This window comes from Dipodomys merriami, unplaced genomic scaffold, assembly GCF_024711535.1.
Source record: "Dipodomys merriami isolate MVZ:Mamm:240054 unplaced genomic scaffold, mDipMer1.0.p SCAF_51, whole genome shotgun sequence".
NCBI lineage: Eukaryota > Metazoa > Chordata > Mammalia > Rodentia > Heteromyidae > Dipodomys > Dipodomys merriami.
The window spans coordinates 2,730,406-2,748,669 of NW_027206080.1; the positions used below are offsets into that span (position 1 = coordinate 2,730,406).

An 18,264-nucleotide genomic window follows, 5' to 3' on the forward strand; every position below is an offset into this window, starting at 1 on the left:
CAGGGTCCCACAGATGAGATAACTTATAAAGGAAGGACGTTTTATTTGCAGGGTTATAAAGGCTGAGCTGTTCAGTGGTAAGAGTCTTCCTGCCTTGCTGTAATGTAGCAAGAACATCCCCTGGTGGGGGAGCACCAGAGACACTTAATGAGAGACAGTAACTAGCCCTCTCCTGTGGGAACAGCATTAAACTCTGTTCATGAGGTTGAAGCCCTCATGAAGCTCAATCCTTCTTAAAAGTTGTACTTTACAGTACAGCACAGTAGCTGTTAAACTTCAGCATTAGTTTTGGAGAGGACATTTAAAGTACAGCACCTCATCTAGTTGCTGATTCTTTGTATGTTTTATTGTTTCTTTCTTTACTTTGTCTTTATTTGTCTATTATTTATACATTTTTGGTACCAGTCTTTGGAGCTTGAACTCAGGGCCTGGGCACTGTCCCTGAGCTGTTTTGCTCAAGGCTAACTCCCTACTGCTTGAACAACAGCTCCACATCTGATTATTTTAGTGTAAGTCTTACAGACTTTTCTGCCCAGACTGGCTTTGAATGGCAATTCTCAAATCCCAGCCTCTCACGTAGCTAAGGAGTCTTTATCTTTAATGTCTTAAAATTACACAGTGATATATTCCTTTTATGGATTTGGTTTCACCTTTAGGGTGTATTATCTAACCTCTCTTATTCTAGGAACTTTTATGTGTGCTCTGGGCAGTTTTCTTGCATGCATTTTTTGTGTGTTTTTTTGTTTGTTTGTTTTGGCCTACATTTGTTGTCTTTTTCTGTTTACTTGGGTTTGAACTCAGGGTCTCATACTTGCTAGGCAGGCATTTCTGCAGTTTGAGCCCTGCCTGTTAACCCTTTTTGCTTTTGTTGTCTTGTTTTAGAATACATCTTCGGAAGGGTTGGGAGGAAGGTGCAGAACTTGAGGGAAAAAGGGTGAGAAAGTGCAATAGTGGAGTTCACTGCACATTGATGAACATGAACTATACAACTCATGTGTAGAGGTGGGAGGGAAGGACCAGGAAGAGAGTGAAGGTAATAGAAGACACTATGAAAGGAAATATACCGGGCTGGGATGGTGGCTTAGTGGTAGAGTGCTTGCTTTGCATGCATGAGGCCCTGAGTTCAATTCTTTAGCACCCCAGGCAGAAAAAGCCAGAAGTGGTGCTGTGGCTCAAGTGGTAGAATGCTAGCCTTGAGCTGAAGAGCTGAGGGACAATGCCCAGGCCCAGAGTTCAGGCCTTCTCACCAATTAAAAAAAGAAATGTACTCATTACATGACTCATGTAAACGTAATATCTGTATATCACTTCGATAATAATATAATAACAATAAAGTAAATTAATTTTAAAAATAGGTCATTTTTTTTTTGCCCAGGCCAGCCTGGCCTTTGGTCCTCCTATTCATGCTTTCCCCGTAGCTGGGATAATAGTTGCATGCCACCATCTCCTGCCTTTTTATTGATTGAGATGTGGTCTTGCTAGCTTTTTGCCCAGGCTATATAACCTCAAGTTGCAATCCTCCTGATCTCTCCCTCATTAGTAGGATTACAGATGTGAGCCACAGAGCCTGACCGCTGTTCTTTTTTTCATTTGTTGTTACATCGTACTCTTCTAATATGCCTTATGTGCCACAATTGTGTTTGGCTTTTAATTCATTCTATCAGTTTTTTCCTAAAATTTTTTCTTATACTTTTATTTTCTGATCCTTTATTCATTGATTATTGTTGGTTAGAATGTTTGGCTGCTGTAGTGATTTAGTTTTCAAATACTATTTCCTGAAGGTTCTTATATTCTCATACAGAGAGAGCTATGTTTTACTAAAATTAAGTTCATGTTTTTTATGTTTTATTATTGGATGAGTTTGGCAAAAGAATTTATGGTATAACTATCACCATGGTCCTATGTCAAGTAAGTGTCTTAACCCTTTGAAACTCAATTTCCTCAAGCAAGGTAAAAGCTTGATACTTGGGGTAGCTCTAAACATAATGCCTGAGCACATGAAGACATTACTAGTGCTCCTATCTGGCTCATCTCCACCTATCCCCTCTTTTCTAGCCTCTGAAAGTTCTGCCGAGGACAGTGAGCAGGAAGATGATAGAGGTGCTCAGGACATAGATGAGAATGGCAAAGAAGAATCCAAGGTGGACCATTTGACCCACACCAGAAATGAACTTACTGCAAAAGAAGAGCAGAATAATAGCCCCTCTTTGCTAGAAGAAAACAAACTACAGTCAGATTTGGTAATATCCAAATCAAAATCTCCAGAAAGATTAAGAAAAGATATAGAAGGAATTTCCGAAGATACTGATTTTGAAGAGGATGATGAAGTCACAAAAAAGAGAAAGGATGTTAAAAAGGATACAGCAGATAAATCTTCAAAGCCACAAATAAAACGTGGTAAAAGAAGGTATTGCAATACAGAAGAATGTTTAAAAACTGGATCACCTGGCAAGAAGGAAGAGCGAGCTAAGAGCAAAGAATCACTTTGCATAGAAAACAGCAGTAACAGCTCTTCAGATGAAGATGAAGAGGAAAAATCAAAAGCAAAGATGACACCAACCAAGAAATACAATGGTTTGGAGGAAAAAAGAAAATCTGTACGGGCAACCGGTTTCTATTCAGGATTTTCAGAAGTGGCAGAAAAAAGAATAAAACTTTTAAACACCTCTGATGAAAGACTTCAAAACAGCAGGGCTAAAGATCGAAAAGATGTCTGGTCAAGTATTCAGGGGCAGTGGCCTAAGAAAACACTTAAGGAGCTGTTTTCAGACTCTGATACTGAGGCTGCAGCATCCCCACCCCATCCTGCCCCAGAGGAAGGGGCAGCAGAGGAGTCCCTGCAGACTGTGGCTGAAGAGGAGAGTTGTTCCCCTAGTGTAGAGCTAGAGAAGCTGCCACCAGCCACTATTGACACTAAGCCCATTGAAGAAAAGACGGTCGATGTCAGTGATCGAAAGTCTGAATTTCCGAGTAGTGGCAGCAATTCAGTGCTCAATACCCCTCCTACTACACCTGAATCGCCTTCATCCGTCACTGTAACAGAAGCCAGTCAACAGCAGTCTTCTGTCACAGTATCAGAGCCCCTGGCTCCCAGCCAAGAAGAGGTTCGAAGTATCAAGAGTGAAACTGACAGCACAATTGAGGTGGATAGTGTTGTAGGAGAGCTCCAAGACCTCCAGTCAGAGGGAAATAGCTCGCCAGCAGGCTTTGATGCCAGCGTGAGTTCCAGTAGTAGCAATCAGCAGGAACCTGAACATCCTGAAAAAGGTGAGGAAGGAAAAGTACACAGATGAAATTTTGTTAAAGTCTTAATGGCTTCAGTGTTTGTTGTAATGTAGGTGCTTATGTAATATGCTTATGTGGTCCTTTGAATAATGATAATGAGTTGAATTTAAAAGCTTTTAATACTGTTTATATGAATTGCCTGTGACATTTCCAGTGGATAGAACTTGAACTCAGGCCCAAAGTCAAAACTGTTTGAAAATGAATTATATATAATAGTTGACTTTGTGGCATGAGCAGCTTAATTCCATTTCTGAAGCCTTGTTTTGCATTTATAATGTGTAGCCTCACATACATTTTGGTTAATTGACAGACCTCCCCCCCCTCAATCCTTTATCAAATACTGAATGCAGTGGATTGGAGCAGTAGTCTAGACATGCTTTCCTTGGGAAACTTTGTCAAACTGACTGAGCCTAACTTGTGTGAGTTTGTGAAGGAATTTGATGCTTTCTTAGATGCATTGTCCAAATCTGAAGGATCATTGTATATGTTATAAAGTATAAAAATACTTTTTTACTTTTCCATGAAGTTGTTAAAAGTGGACATTCAAATTAGCACTTTGTAAAACTAGTAGGGCCTTCTGATGATGCCAGAGTTGTACTCTTCATTATTTTTCTTAGAACCACTCATTTAGGTGTCTTTAAAAGTAAGTATTTTTCTAGCCTGAAATTTTGATTTGAAACATGCATTTCCATTGAATAGAAAGCTTGAAAGGATATGTATTTCATATAACATCAGATTTTAATATACTCGCTTCAGAGTTTTAGTTGACCCTAAGGAGATATGGTCTATCTATGGTTGATGTAGCCAGCCTGGGGTACATAGTGACTTACAGGCCAGAAGGGACTGCTCAGGGAGACCCTGACTCCAAGAAAGATACTGAGATCTGGCTTAAAAGTTTTTTCCCAGCCCGGTGCCGGTGGCTCACGCCTGTAATTCTAGCTACTGAGGAGGCTGAGATCTGAGGCTCACGGTTCAAAGCCAGGTCGGGCAGGAACTCCGTGAGACTTATCTCCAATAAACCACTAGAAAACCGGAAGTGGTGCTGTGGCTCAAGCAGTAGAGCGCTCGCCTTGAGCTGAAGAGTGCAAGGAGAGCACGCAGGCCCAAAGTTTAAGACCCACAACCAACAACAAAAAAAAGTTATTTTCCTGAAAATATTTTTTAAGCAAATAACTAAAAGAGCTGCAGTTAGATTGGGATGTGTAAGTATAGGCAACATGATTGTATTTGTATCACCTGGGGCTTTTACCCAGATACGAAGACAATAATCGGCAAAGTAAAAGAATCCTTTTCTCAAACAATAAGGTTAGATAGGCTTTCAACAGTAATATGGGTAATTACCGTTCTTGAGAGATTATGTCTTCACTATGGTCCTCTCAGCCTAGAAGGAGCTAGATTTACTTAGCTTTGTCTGTTGATAAGCTGAGTCTTGCTGTTCCCCCCCCCCCTTTTTTTTGGCCGGGGGCTTGAACTTAAGGCCTGGGCACTGTCCCTGAATGGTTTGTTTTGTTTTGTTTTTGCTCAAGGCTAGCACTCTACCACTTGAGCCACAGCACCATTTCTGGCTTTTTTTGTTTATGTGGTACTGAGGAATCAAACCCAGGGCTTCATGTATGCTAGGCAAGCACTCTACCACTAAGCCACATTTCAGCCCTTGCTACTCTTTTTAATCTTTATCTAGATTATATTTAAAAAGGTGGAAATTGAGGGCTACTCAAATTTAGGGTAAAAAAGACTATCTTTTTCATTCTAAGCATGATTCTACAGTATTTAAGCATTATTTAATAGTATTTTAGAATTTGCATATTTAGGAATAAATTTTTAATGCACCTGTATCATATGACTTCATGTTAATAAATGTATCTAATAAGCATATTGGACGAAGATGATGCTAGCATGTGCCTGTAATCTACCAGCATTTAAGCAGAAGGATTGAGAGCTGGAGGCCAGTCTCAACTATGAATTCAAAACCTTCTGTAAAAACCATAACTAGAATAGCAAAGACAAGACTGTAGGAGAATCCACATTCTATGATAGCCAGGTGCTGGGATTCATGCCTATAATCTTAGAAGAATAATACTTAGAAGAATGAGAGTAAAAGGATCAAAGTTTGAGACCAGCGTAGTCTGAACCTATAGCTGAGGGGTATACCTGTCATTCCAAGCTATGTGGGAGGTTAAGATGGAGAGGATCTGGGTATCATGCCAGCCTGGGCAGAGAAGCCCACAACACTACATCTCTACAAGAGGGAAGCTGGATTTTGATGCACACTGTGTTCCTAAGATAGGTTCAGAGCCTAGCAAGTTCAAGTTCCCAGTATGAGCCAGTGTGAAGGATCTACTAGTTAGATTTAGTGTCTACCTCCCAACTTAGTCTAGGTAAAAAGATTTTGTTTTTGGTGCCTGTACTAGGGCTTGAACCTTGGGGATTGGGTACTGTCCCTTAGCTGTTTTTACTCAAGACTGGCCCTCTACTGCTTAAGCTGCATCTCTGCTCACTTTTTGGTGGTTAATTAGATCTAATGAGCCTCACAGACTTTCCTTCCCAGGCTGGCTTTGAAATGTGATCCTCAGATCTTAGCCTCCTGAGTAGATGGGATTGCAGGCAAGTATCACTCAGCACCTAGGCCCTGAATTTAAGCCTTAGGACTGACAAAGACGACCAAAAACAAACAAAACAACAACAAAAGCTAAGGCACACAGGCACTGAGTTTAAACTCAAATACTGGAATTTAAAAAAAACCACTCCCCATATTACTTCATTTAAAATTAATTGCTAGTCATAAATGGACTCACCTCTAATCCTGACTGCTTGGAAGGCAGAAAGTGAGAGGACAGTGTTTTGTAAAAAGCTAGTTAGATAATACCCCACCTTTTTAGTCAAGCTCTGTAGAAAATGTAAGTAGGAAGACAGTGGTCCTGCCTATCGGGGCATAAAACAACACCCTACGTGGGGGGCGGGGAACCTAAAGTAAAAAGTGATAGGCAAGTGCAAGGCCCCTGAGTTCTCAAACCTTAGTGTACCTCAAGCTGTGTCGATTCCAACTTGTCTCTAAATCATAGCATTTTGTCTTTGAGTCTTAAATATCAAGTTTTATTTCCAGCATATGCCTGTTTTCAAATTACTAGACTGTTAAACTTCCAGTACAACTATTTAAAGTTTATATCTGGTTCTTCAAAATAAAAATTGTCTTTTTTTTTTAAAAGAAAAAAAGATTTTTTTTAAGGTTTACTATTTAAGAATTTGGCTCTATTAATGACAGCTTGAGATTTCTGTTAATTTTATGATGGTTTACATATCACATGAAGAATGTGTCATTTTCAGAACTGTTCTTGGTTTGATTCTATTTTGTCTTCGTTGACTCTTCTCCATCACAGCCTGCACTGGCCAGAAGAGGGTGAAGGATGCTCAGGGAGGAGGAAATCCACCCAAGAAGCAGAAACGAAGCCATAAAGCAACTGCAGTGAATAATGCAAAGAAGGGGAAAGGCCGTAAGTGTGAACCACCACCACGACCACCACCCCCTCAGATTCAGAGTCCAGAAATGAAGAGTTCACTAGGAAGTGGGCTCTGAGGTTATGGAATAGTTCCACTAAGAAAGGTCACACACCAAAGCTTTGCAATTTCCAGAGTAATTCTAACCAAATAGGGAATATTCAGCCTTGCTATTAGTTGCTGGTGAATGATCAGATAGTCTTTTTAAAAATAATATCTAGCATAATGGAAACAAAATTTTTTTTACCTTCACATTAAATACACCATACATTGTGGCATGCTTCTCTATATTTTGCAGTTTTGATTGATTGATTCGTTTTTGTACAGGTCCTGAGGCTTGAACTCAGGGTTTGTGTGCTGTCCCTGAGCTTTTTTACTCAAAGCTGGTGCTCTGCCACCTGAGCCACAGCTCCATTTCTGGCCTTGTGGTGATTAATTGGAGATAAGAATCTCCTACCCTACAAGTTACAGGCCTGTACTACTAGCACTCAGCTTATATTTTACCTTTTGTTACAGTGAAATGAGTTAGTGATTCTTCAAGGCAAAATCTGCAAAGAAGTAAACAATCATGAATCTTCGTAGAAGTAAACAATCACAATAGCTTTAAGCCTGCATGTCGCCTGTACCCAGTGCTCAGTAGGCTGAGGGAGCAGGATCACAACTTTCAGGCCAGCCTGGGCTAAAGTGAGACCCTGTTTCAGAGAAGACGTGGCTTTAGAGGTATAATTCCAGTCTGACATTCCTTTCCAGTGCAACTTGCCATATGACCTTAAGAGCAGCATACAATGCTTGTACAAAGTATATTTTACTAAAAACTAACAGTAACCCTTGTCCTCAGCTTGCAGAGATTGTAATACTCTTATTTCTCCTGAGGGCAGCACATCTGATCTCTTTTGTAGACAAAGAAGTAGCAAATGTGTGAAGAATTGTTTTTCAGGCATCCCACACTGACCTCCTGCTGCTCTTCCAGGAGATTCCTGCCACTCCACTGCCTGACCTTTGCTAGCAGCTCGCTTGGCTGCACTGCAGTGCAGAAAAGCTATTCGGCCAGCTCCCTGAGGTTCTGCTGAGCCCCTATGACTTCAGGCGGTGAATATGGCATCCCTTGGGTCCTGGGTTGGCTGTGCTCAGCAAGGCCATGACAGGCGGGCCAAGGCCAGCCACTGCACAGCGTGGGGCCAGCTTTGGGTGGCATAGGAGTTGCCAGAGCTGTCAGAGAGGCAGTGGGGGGCTGGGAGACAGATGTGAAAGAAGAGTAGAGTCTCTTTACTCCAGAAGTGCTTGCTTTGTGTTTTCCTTATCTTGGAAGTACTTTTTAGGTTTTCAGAGCCTATTTTGTGGAGGGTGGCTATTGTAGTTGAGGAATGATAAGTACTTGGTATAATTGATAGAATAGTTAAAAAATTTTTAGCATTATAATGTTTTTTGTCTTTATGTCTTCACCATTTATATTAGGAGCATAGCTCAAGTGTTAGAACACCTAAGAACAAGTATAAGTCTCTGAGTTCAAATTCTGGTACCACTTCAATTAATATATCAACATCCAGGGAGATACAGCTATTGTGTTCTCTCATTTTAACTATTGGGTTTCTGCCATGGCAAAGCAGAATGAATTAACCATTCTCTGAGGATAATAAAGTAGAATAACTGATGAAATACAAAATAATATTATGTACCTAGACAGAGCTAATCTCTAACAGATGCATTCTTACCACCCATTCACTAGTAAGCTGTCAAAGTTAGCTATTTCCATTTTACACTGCAGTATCATCAGCAAAGGCAGGATTGGCATAATTATTACAGAGACTTCTGGGTTCTTTATGTATGGCTGATGATTTAGTAAGCTATACCTTAGGAGTTACTTAAGAAGAAATTCATTATACATCTAAAAATTGAGAATATTTTTCCCAAGGAATTCTTTATTGAATCATGTTCTCAAGGAATTGGGAGGTGTGCATGCAAATAGCCCACATTTAAATGAAAGTTTCTACCACAATAAAAAGCCATCATATAATCCCTTTATATTTGACAGTCTGCATAGTACAATGAAAGAGTAGTGTGTCTTTAATTTTTTATAAGACTATTACTGGCAACTTTAGATAATAAAGCTTTGTTTTTCCTTAACTGCATGAAGAACTGTCTTCATGTGTGGTTTTCTAATTAGGTTGTCAGTAAACTCAGTTAATTTTAAGTTGTCTACTGTAATGAGTGGCAAATCTATTACTTTTTGTTTACTATACCCTTTCTTTTTCTTTCAGCAAACAGTAGTGATAGTGAAGAACTTTCAGCTGGTGAAAGTGTGACAAAGACTCAGCCAATCAAGTCAGTCTCCACAGGAATGAAGGCCCATAGTACTAAATCTCCTGCAAGGACACAGTCTCCTGGAAAATGTGGCAAGAATGGGGATAAGGACCCTGATCTCAAGGAACCCACTAATCGGTTACCCAAGGTTTACAAGTGGAGTTTTCAGATGTGTAAGTAAAGTACCTTGCTCATTGGGCAGCAGATATTTCATACTACTTACATAGTGGTAGGCATGGGAGCCACTGCCTGAATTTTCTTTTTCCTTGCCCTGGGGCTTGGACTCAGGGCTTGGACAGTGTTCCTGAGCAATTTTGCTCAAGGCTAGGTGCTCTACCACTTGAACCACAGCTCTATTTCTGGCTTTTTGGTGGTTGACTGGAGATGGAAATTTCATGGGCTTTCTTGCCTAGTCTGGCTTTCCCACGCAGTCTTCAGATCTCAGCCTCATGAGTAGGCATAAACCCACTGGTGTCCAGTTCACACATATAGTTTTGATGTTTTGCTCTCCTGTTTCACTTGTATTTGTTTTAGTAGTATTAAGGATTTAATTTAGGGCTTCACACTTAATAGGAAGGTCTCTACCACTTGAGCCACACCCCTTCAAACATTTTTTGCTTTAGGTTTTTTTGTTGTTTCTTTTTTTAACCAAGAGCATTTGTTATATGCCTAATGTGAGAGTGGCAGGTTTTTTGTTTGTTTTTTTTTGTTATTGTAAAGGTGATGTATAGAGGGGTTACAGTTACATAACAAGAGTACATTTCGTTTTGGACAGGGTCACCTTTTGTTATTTTTTTTAATATAGTCTAACTTATTTTTGTCAGAGATCAACCTCAGACCATGATTGGGAAGGGGGGTACTCCCATCTCTACCACCTGAGTACCTGGAATTGTAGGTTGTCTAATTACAGAGCTTCCCAGCTAAGTATGAATTTTTAAGCTGTAGTAATACTATGTGTATGACTAGAAATTTTAGCATAGATTGTGGCACATAAATAACCCCAGCATCAGGAGGTAGAGATAGGAAGGAGGATCATGATTTTGAGGCCAGGCTGGTTATATAATATGACCATATGTCAAAAAACAAAAGAAAAGCCAGGTGCTAGTGTCTCACGCGTGTAATACTGGCTACTCAGGAGGCTGAAATGAAGACCAAGATTTGGTCTTCATTCCTAGCCCAGGCAGGAAGTCCATGAAACTCTATTTTTTAAAAAAATGCTGGACATGGAGCTGTAGCTCAAGTAGTAGAGTTCTAGCCTTTTGCAAAAAAAACTCAGGAACAATGCCTAGGCTGTGATTTCAAGCCCCAGGACTGGTGCCAAAACAACAACAACAAACCTGCACACTTGGCTCACACCTCCTATAATCCTACCTATTCAGAAGTCTGAGATAATGAAGATGACAGTTTGAATCCAGCTGAGGCAGAAAAGTCCATGAAACTCTTCTTGCCAGTTAACCAACAGATTTTTAAAAAATTAGGCTGGGAAGGTGGCTCAGTGGTAGAGAGTGCATACCTAGCTTGCATGAAGCCCTGGCTTCCAATTCCTCAGTACCACATAAATAAAAAGCCCAAAGTGGTGCTGTGGCTCAAGTGGTAGGGCGCCTAGCCTTGAACACAGAGAGGCTCAGGGACAGTGCCCAGGCCCTGAGTTCAAGCCCCAGGAATGGCAAAAAAAAAAAAAAATTAAATGCTGGATTAGAGGAGACAAGTGGTAGAGAGCTAGCTGTAAGTGAAAAAGCCAAGTGAGAGCTCAAGTACCTGAGTTCAAGTCCCAGTTCTAACACACACACACAGAAAAAGGGAAGCAATCAAAAATTCTAGCATTGGTCATAAGGTCTTTGAGTCTGAGCATATTCCTTCAACAGACATTGCACATTTATTATGTGCCACATTCCAGGATAGAAAGTAAATCTGTGGGAGGCAAATATTTAGAAGTCTTCATTTGTTGAGACAGTTACCACTATGTAGATCACACTTGCCCCAAATTATTGATCTTCCTGTGTTAACCTACTAAGTGCTGGGATTCCAGACATGCACTGCTATATCTTGTGAAGACTTTAACTTTTATCTGCCTCACTGTCACTTCTCAACCATACTATATATTCTTTCTTTTTTTGCACTATTTTTTTCAAAATGTACATAGTAATGAAATTTTTACATTGACAGCGGACCTGGAGAATATGACAAGTGCTGAACGCATCACAATCCTTCAAGAAAAACTGCAAGAAATCAGGAAGCATTACCTGTCATTAAAATCTGAAGTAGCTTCCATTGATCGGAGGAGAAAGCGTTTAAAGAAGAAAGAGAGAGAAAGTAAGCATTTTTTCCTTTTTGTTGTAATAAGCCTTTATCTTTAGAAAAGTTTTTGACTTTATTTTCCTCATCTGTAACAGATTATTTGAAATCATGAAGCTCCTAAAGGTTGACTAAGACAATGTTAAATAGTAGAAAGCACTATCAACAAATTGAATAGGTTACTTTATTTTAAAAGTACTTTGATTAACAGATACTCTTCCACCTCTAATGAAACATAGTATGATAATTAAAACTTGAGGTATTTATGTTGTCACCTTCCAACATTTAATTACTTTTTCTTAAAATGAAAACATTTAGCCAGGTGCTGGTGGCTCTTGCCTTATAATCCAGCTAGTCAGGAGGCTGGGATCTGAGGATCTCCATACAAAGCCAGCCCATGCAGGACAGTTTGTAAGACTCTTATCTCCAGTTAATCACTAAAAAACCTGGAAGTGGAACTGTGGCTTAAGTGGTAGAGCGCTACCCCTGAGTAAAATGAGCTTAGGACAGTGTCCAGGCCCTGAGTTTGAGCCCCACTACCAGCACCAGAAATAAAGAAAGTATTCAGATCTTTTAGCTATTTTGTGTTCATTGATAGAATATTGTTGAGTATGCCTAGAAATACTCCTTTCTGACCAGTACTATAACCACTACCTAATCTGTCTGTGTGACCACTCAACTTCTGGTAAGCACTGTCCTACTTTTTTCATCCATGAGCCTAACTTGGTTTTCACAAATGAGTGAGATAATGTGGTACTTGTCTTTCTATGTCTGTCTTACTTAACATTGTGATTGCTGGTTTTATCTGTATTGCTGCATATAACTGGATTTCATCCTTTTATGCCTATACTTTTTCATTACCAGGCAGGCACCTAGGGTGATTCTATACCTTAGTTATTGTGAATTAATCAGATATAAATGTCCCTGTACATACTTACCTTAAATCCTTTTGGTATCCACTCAGTTGTAGGAATGTGGGTCATGTGGTAATTGTATTTTTAACATTTTGAGGAACTTTCATGATATTTTCCTTTGTTGGCTGTATTATTTGTACCAACAGAATGTAACAGCTTTCTCCACTGAGTAGGTTACTTTAGATTACAAATAGGACATTTTTATAGAGACCTGAATGACAAGAGGAAATAAGCTAAAATCTTAAGAGAAAAGGACATCCTAAAGACTTGATGTCTTAAAAGAGTAGAACTTAGCCAGGCGCCAGTGGCTCACGCCTGTAATCCTAGCTACTCAGAAGGCTGAGATCTGAGGATGATCACAGTTCAAAGCCAGCCTGAGCAGGGCAGTCCGTGACACTCTTATCTCCAATGAACCACCAGAAAACTGGAAGTGGCGCTGTGGCTCAAGTGGTAGAGCACTAGCCTTGAGCTGAAGAGGTGAGGGACAGCGCCCAGGCCTCAAGCCCCACGACCAACCAAAAAAAAAAAAAAAGAGAGAGTAGAATTTTTATTTTCTCACATTTCTAGAGACTAAAGTTCCAAGCTAAGATGCCAGCAGGTTTTCTTTCTCTGAAGCCAATTATGGTTGATCATAGATGGCCATTTTCTTGCCATGTCCTTATGTGGCTACTGTACATGCAGGGAGATCTAGTGTATCTTCTTTTTATAAGGACACCAGTTCTGTCTCAGTTATTAGGGCCTTTCCTTCTATCTTCAAATACAGTCATAGAGCATGTTAATGTTCTCATAGGGTTTGGGCATATGCTGTTTAGTTATAACAGAAGGCAGAGGGAAGCAGAAGTCTAAAAGAAGTGTCCATTTCGAGCCAGATGCTTCTTTCCTGCAGAGAACTGCCCTGTGTATTAAAGTTTAATTTGTTTCAATAAATATTTGCAATTGTTCTTTAAAGCATTATTTGGAGCTAGTACTAGGACTTGAACTCAGGGCCTTGCACTCTTTTTTTTGGGGGGGGGGGTCCGGTCATGGGGCTTGAACTCTGGGCCTGGGTGCTGTTCCTCAGCTCTTCAGCAAGCTGTTCCTCAGCTCTTCAGCTCAAGGCTAGCGCTCTACTGACATGAGCCACAGTGCCACTTCTGGCTTTTTTTTTTTTTTTTTTTTTTGCTTATGTGGTGCTGAGGAATCGAACCCAGGGCCTCAGGCATGCAAGGCAAGCGCTCTACCACTGAATGAGCCACCTTCCCAGCCCCAGGGCCTTGCATTCTTGTTCAGCTTTCTTACTCATGGCCAGCACTGTACCACTGAGCCAGGTCTCTAGCTTTTTGCTGGTTGTTTTGGAGATCGAATCTAGTAAACTTCTCGGCCTCAGTTGGCCTTCAAAGGTGATCCTCTAGATTTCAGTCTCCTCTGTAGCTAGATTACAGACATGAGTCATCATGAGCCTCCCATTCTTTCACAGTAAGTGTTCATAAGAAAACTTCCAGTGGCAGAAAACTAGACAAATTAGGGGAGAAATTAACAGACTTGTCCTGTTTGATTTCACAACTCCTTTAGTATTTGTTGAAGAAAACAAAGGCTATATTTAAATTGTATTTTATAAACAGGATATACAATTTTCCTCCTTTCATCTTTCCCTTCTTCCTCTTTTGGCAGTGCTGGGGACAGAACCCAGGCACTTGAACAACTAGGCAAGCATTTCACCACTGAGCCATGCCTGCTGCCCTGTTCCTCATTTTTGATCCATGAAAGATGCATCCCTGGCTCTCCTTTGTTATTTCTCTTTGTAGTTTGGCGTGGTCTAGGAGTTTGAGATATACTAGCGGTCCCTTTTTTTGTGTGTGTGGTATTATGAGAATTGACTGCTCTTAGTTTATGGTGTGTACTCTGGAGACAGTGGCAGGACACTCCTGAGTTGGGAGGTGAGGCTGAGCTACAGTACAAGACCCTGTCTCAAAAGGGAAAGACACAAAAAGGGTACAAAGCTTGTAGTTCAAAGAAAAAAGTTATTTCCAAGCTAAATGATTTTGGAAAACACAACAAAAAAGTGCTTTCCTTTTTTTCCATTGTTAGGCATGCTTTCTAAATCCATGGCTTGGTCTCCTTAGGTGCTGCTACATCCTCCTCCTCCTCTTCACCTTCGTCCAGTTCAATAACGGCTGCAGTTATGCTAACATTAGCAGAGCCATCCATGTCTAGCACGTCACAGAATGGAATGTCAGTTGAGTGCAGGTGACAGCAGGATCTGCTAGAGCACTTTGCACTTACTGGCTGTTGGGGGCCACGTCCTTTTTATACTGCACAGTGGCACAAAAAAAATCAGACAAGCACTATTTTATATTTAAAAAAAATGTTTCTTGAAAAGCTGACTTGGCACTTAAGTGCACTTTTTTATGAAGAAAAAGTACAATGAACTGCTTTTCCTCAAGCAATAATTGTTTCCAACTTGTCTGGGAATTGTGTGTCTGGTAACTTGAAGGCCTTCCACTGTGGCAAATGGAGGCTTTTCACTGCCTGTAGAGACAATACAGTAAGCAGAGTAAGGGGCGGGCCAGAACATGTTAAGATAACTTACTGTATATGTATTCCCTTGTATTTTGTTAAAGCTGGAACATTTGATATTTTTCCATTTATTTATGAAAAAATAACCTATTTTCATTTGTACAAGCAAATTGTTTTTTAAAGCAAGTCACCATATGGTGGCTCTAATTGTATAAGTCAAGCACATGTAATAAATTCAAAACCTGCAGTTAACAGGATATTAGACATCAATCCTGGTAACCAAATACTAAAGATTCTCTTAAACAAAAAATAGTCTGCACATGTTTACAGATTTGAATTAGGCTAAAAGGTCTTTGCAGTGGCTTTTCATGCCCCTTCAATTGGAATGGAACTACTGTACTTTGCCATTTTTCTATAAATCAGTATTTTTTTTTAATTTTGATATAATACATTGTGTGAAAAAAGAAAATGGCTAATAAACTGTATTAAATCTTAAACAATGTATAAAGATTGTAGCCAGTTCAAAGTGTATATTTATTCATAATGAATTATAACAGTTATATTTTTGTGTTTTCTTGTAAATGTTTCTTTTCCCTTAAATACAGATAATTCATTTGTATTGCTTATTTTATTATGAGCTTACAACAAAAAGACTTCAGGAACAAACTGTACTAGTGTGGCTAAAGGTTGATTATATGACCTGTCTAACAAAGATGGTTGTTATTTTAAGTATAAATAGCTAATTGGAGTAGTAGGTCTATAAAGTTAAATGCCTTGTATAAAATCCAAAACAAACAGGAGATTGTTTTCACTTGTGTTGACTTTATGTTGTATGATTCAATCTATGTTCTGTTTGGCACTTGTATTTAATTCCTCACCTTTGTAAGACATTTGTATATTGCGGATGTGTTCATTGAAGCTATTTAATACCCGGCACTGTTAATACACAGTCCTTTATTGTACAGACTGTTTTACTTGTAGTTCTGTGTGCTTTTTTTGAATGGGGCTGGCATGTTTTATTTGTTTCTGGCAGTATGCCATTGAGACTCTCAACGTTTTGTTGTAGATGCTAACGTGTCAGAATCCTTACTCTTTACATTCAACTTTTCTAAGAAAAGCATTTTCAGTCTTGTAGTGTGTGCTTACAGTAACTAATTTTGTTGAAAATGGTTTCAAGTTATTCAAATGTGTACAGGACTGTAAAGATTTGTTGACAGCAAAATGTTGAAGAAAAAGCTTATAGAATAAAAGCTATAAAGTATATATTAGGATCTGCAAACATGAAGAATTATGTAATATATTGTACAAATGTAAGCAAAGGCTCTGAAATAAAATGCCATAGTTTGTGAATCCTTGATTTTTGTTTCTAAAAGATGAAGTAATTTTAGTTTGTGATGACTAGACTATATATATTTTTTTATATATATATATATATATACACACACACACACACACACACATATGTATGTGTATGTGACACATATTACATGAAGGTTCCATCCTTAGCAAACCTAAAGAAAAATCCATTAACCATGTTAAGTAGATATTTTAGGCTGTTTGAAAGCTTCAATTGCATATAAATATTTTTGTTATGACTTGAGACTTGTCCAAAGAAGAACATTAAAATGTTTTCCCACTAAAACATTTTTCTTGAGACAGGAAAATGGTTATGTGTTTCCCAGGCTGGCATTGAACTCAAGTTCTCGTGCCCTAGCCTCCAATGCACTGAGGTTACAGACCTGTGCCCCTACACCCAGCTTTGTTTGTTGGTTTCTTTTAAGGTCTCCAGTGATTTTAGTTTTATTTTTTATTGTTTTACCAGTACTGGGGCTTGAACTCAGGGCCTGAGCACTGTCCATGAGCCAGTTTGTGCTCAAGGCTAGCACTCTACTACTTGAGCCACTGTGCCACTTTAGCTTTTTTTGAATAGTTTATTGGAGGTAAGAGTCACAAACTTTTCTGCCCCGGTTGGCTTTGAATCACTGCGATCCTCAGATCTCAAGCCTCTTGAGTAGCTAGGATTATAGGCGTGAGCCACCAATACCCGGCTTTCCAGTGATTTTAATGTACTTCTGGTGAAGAGCTATTATGTGGCCTTAAACTATCTAAAGTTAACAATACAGTTTTTTGGTCTTAATATTTAGTGGATTTCTTTTTACTAAGAGAAAACTCTCTTTTCATGTTAAAATAAAGTTCTGTAAGTTACAAGACAATTAAATGTTAATTTAGGGACTATGTTTGCAATTCTGTGTAACAGTGCTTCCCAAAGTGAGTTCATAGTATACTGGCCACTGAAAATGCTGTGGAAGTTATAGATAACATGTGTTCTTATAAGCCAAGCCAGTGTTTTGTTTGAGATTAATCATATTTATACACTTAAAACATAGAGTACAATTAGCCAATTCTCTTTCCTGTAATCCTAGCTATTCATATGTCGGACACCTGGAGGACTGTGGTTTGAAGTCAACCATGGCAGAAAAGCCCATGAGACTATCTCCAATGAATGAGCAAAAAGTAGGGCTGGAAGTGTGGCTCAAGTAACAGCACAACAGCCATAGGCAATAAATACAATGAGCACTTGAAGCCCTGTGTTCAAGCCCATCGCTGGCAAAATCAAGCTTCAGGAAGGCTTGTGGAGGGTGATTCATAACCTTGCTAACTTAATAACCTTTATTGATTTCATTCTTGTCTGGTCACAAACTCTTAATTGGGTCTACAACTGAAACCATTCTCCATACGATGAACTTGTGCTGGAATAACTGCTCTTGTGGCCTTTCTTCTGACCTGCTCCAAAGGATCTGGGAAATTCATTACACTACAAGAGCTTCACCTAATTTTACCCCTGCTCATCTAAATTATTTACATTAGTTTGCCAAGTTGAGTTTGCTGCAGAGCTGTCCTTAAGAGTGGGATTTCCCTGTCCGTCTGGGAAGTGGAAATCCCCTCGGTGTCAATTATCGCCTGTAATCCTAGCTATTGAGGAGGCTGAGATGGGAGGATCACAATGCAAAGCCAGGCTGGGCAGACAACTCTAATGAGCCAGCAACAGCAACGAAGACCCAGCCAAAAATGTGTGGATGTGGCCTTGAATTAAAGCCTGTGTGTGTGTGTGTGTGTGTGTGTGTGTGTGTGTGTGTGTGTGTGTGTGTGTGTGTGTGTGTGTGTGTGTGTGTGTGTGTGTGTGTGTGTGTGTGTGTCCTTGAATTAAAACCTGTGTATGTGGATGTGGCCTTGAATTAAAGCCTGTGTGTGTGTGTGTTGGGTGGAGGCTGGTATCGTTTCATTATGTAAATGAAACAACATCCAACCTGAACCATGAGGAAATGTTTAAAGGGGGCAGCGCTTGAGCACACAGGCGTGCGGTGACTGGCGGCGTGGACAGGTGAGGGAGTGCCCTGCCCTGGGGCGCGCGGGCGAGGCTGCCAGACCCATCTGTAGACTTTCTTTACGAAAGGGCAGACCCATCTGCAGGGAGCCA

The 18,264-nt window shown here is 39.8% G+C and overlaps 1 protein-coding gene across 8 annotated transcripts in view; it reads left to right on the top strand.

Annotated features, from left to right (window-relative positions):
* Positions 1 to 17,293, top strand: part of Arid4b (AT-rich interaction domain 4B) — a 117,928-nt gene extending 100,635 nt beyond the window's left edge. For 5 of the 8 annotated variants that reach the window (XM_069998086.1, XM_069998090.1, XM_069998091.1 and 2 more), the window contains 5 exons: positions 2,056 to 3,267; positions 6,663 to 6,776; positions 9,039 to 9,254; positions 11,248 to 11,394; positions 14,393 to 16,170. In XM_069998086.1, the coding sequence (XP_069854187.1) occupies positions 2,056 to 3,267; positions 6,663 to 6,776; positions 9,039 to 9,254; positions 11,248 to 11,394; positions 14,393 to 14,520 (1,817 nt within the window). In that variant the 3' untranslated portion in view covers positions 14,521 to 16,170. Of the gene's footprint in view, positions 1 to 2,055; positions 3,268 to 6,662; positions 6,777 to 7,679; positions 7,718 to 7,750; positions 7,870 to 9,038; positions 9,255 to 11,247; positions 11,395 to 14,392; positions 16,171 to 17,209 lie in introns of those variants that run through there. The other 3 variants (XM_069998089.1, XR_011367243.1, XM_069998092.1) reach the window with 3 other exon arrangements.
* The last annotated feature ends 971 nt before the right edge of the window (positions 17,294 to 18,264 follow it).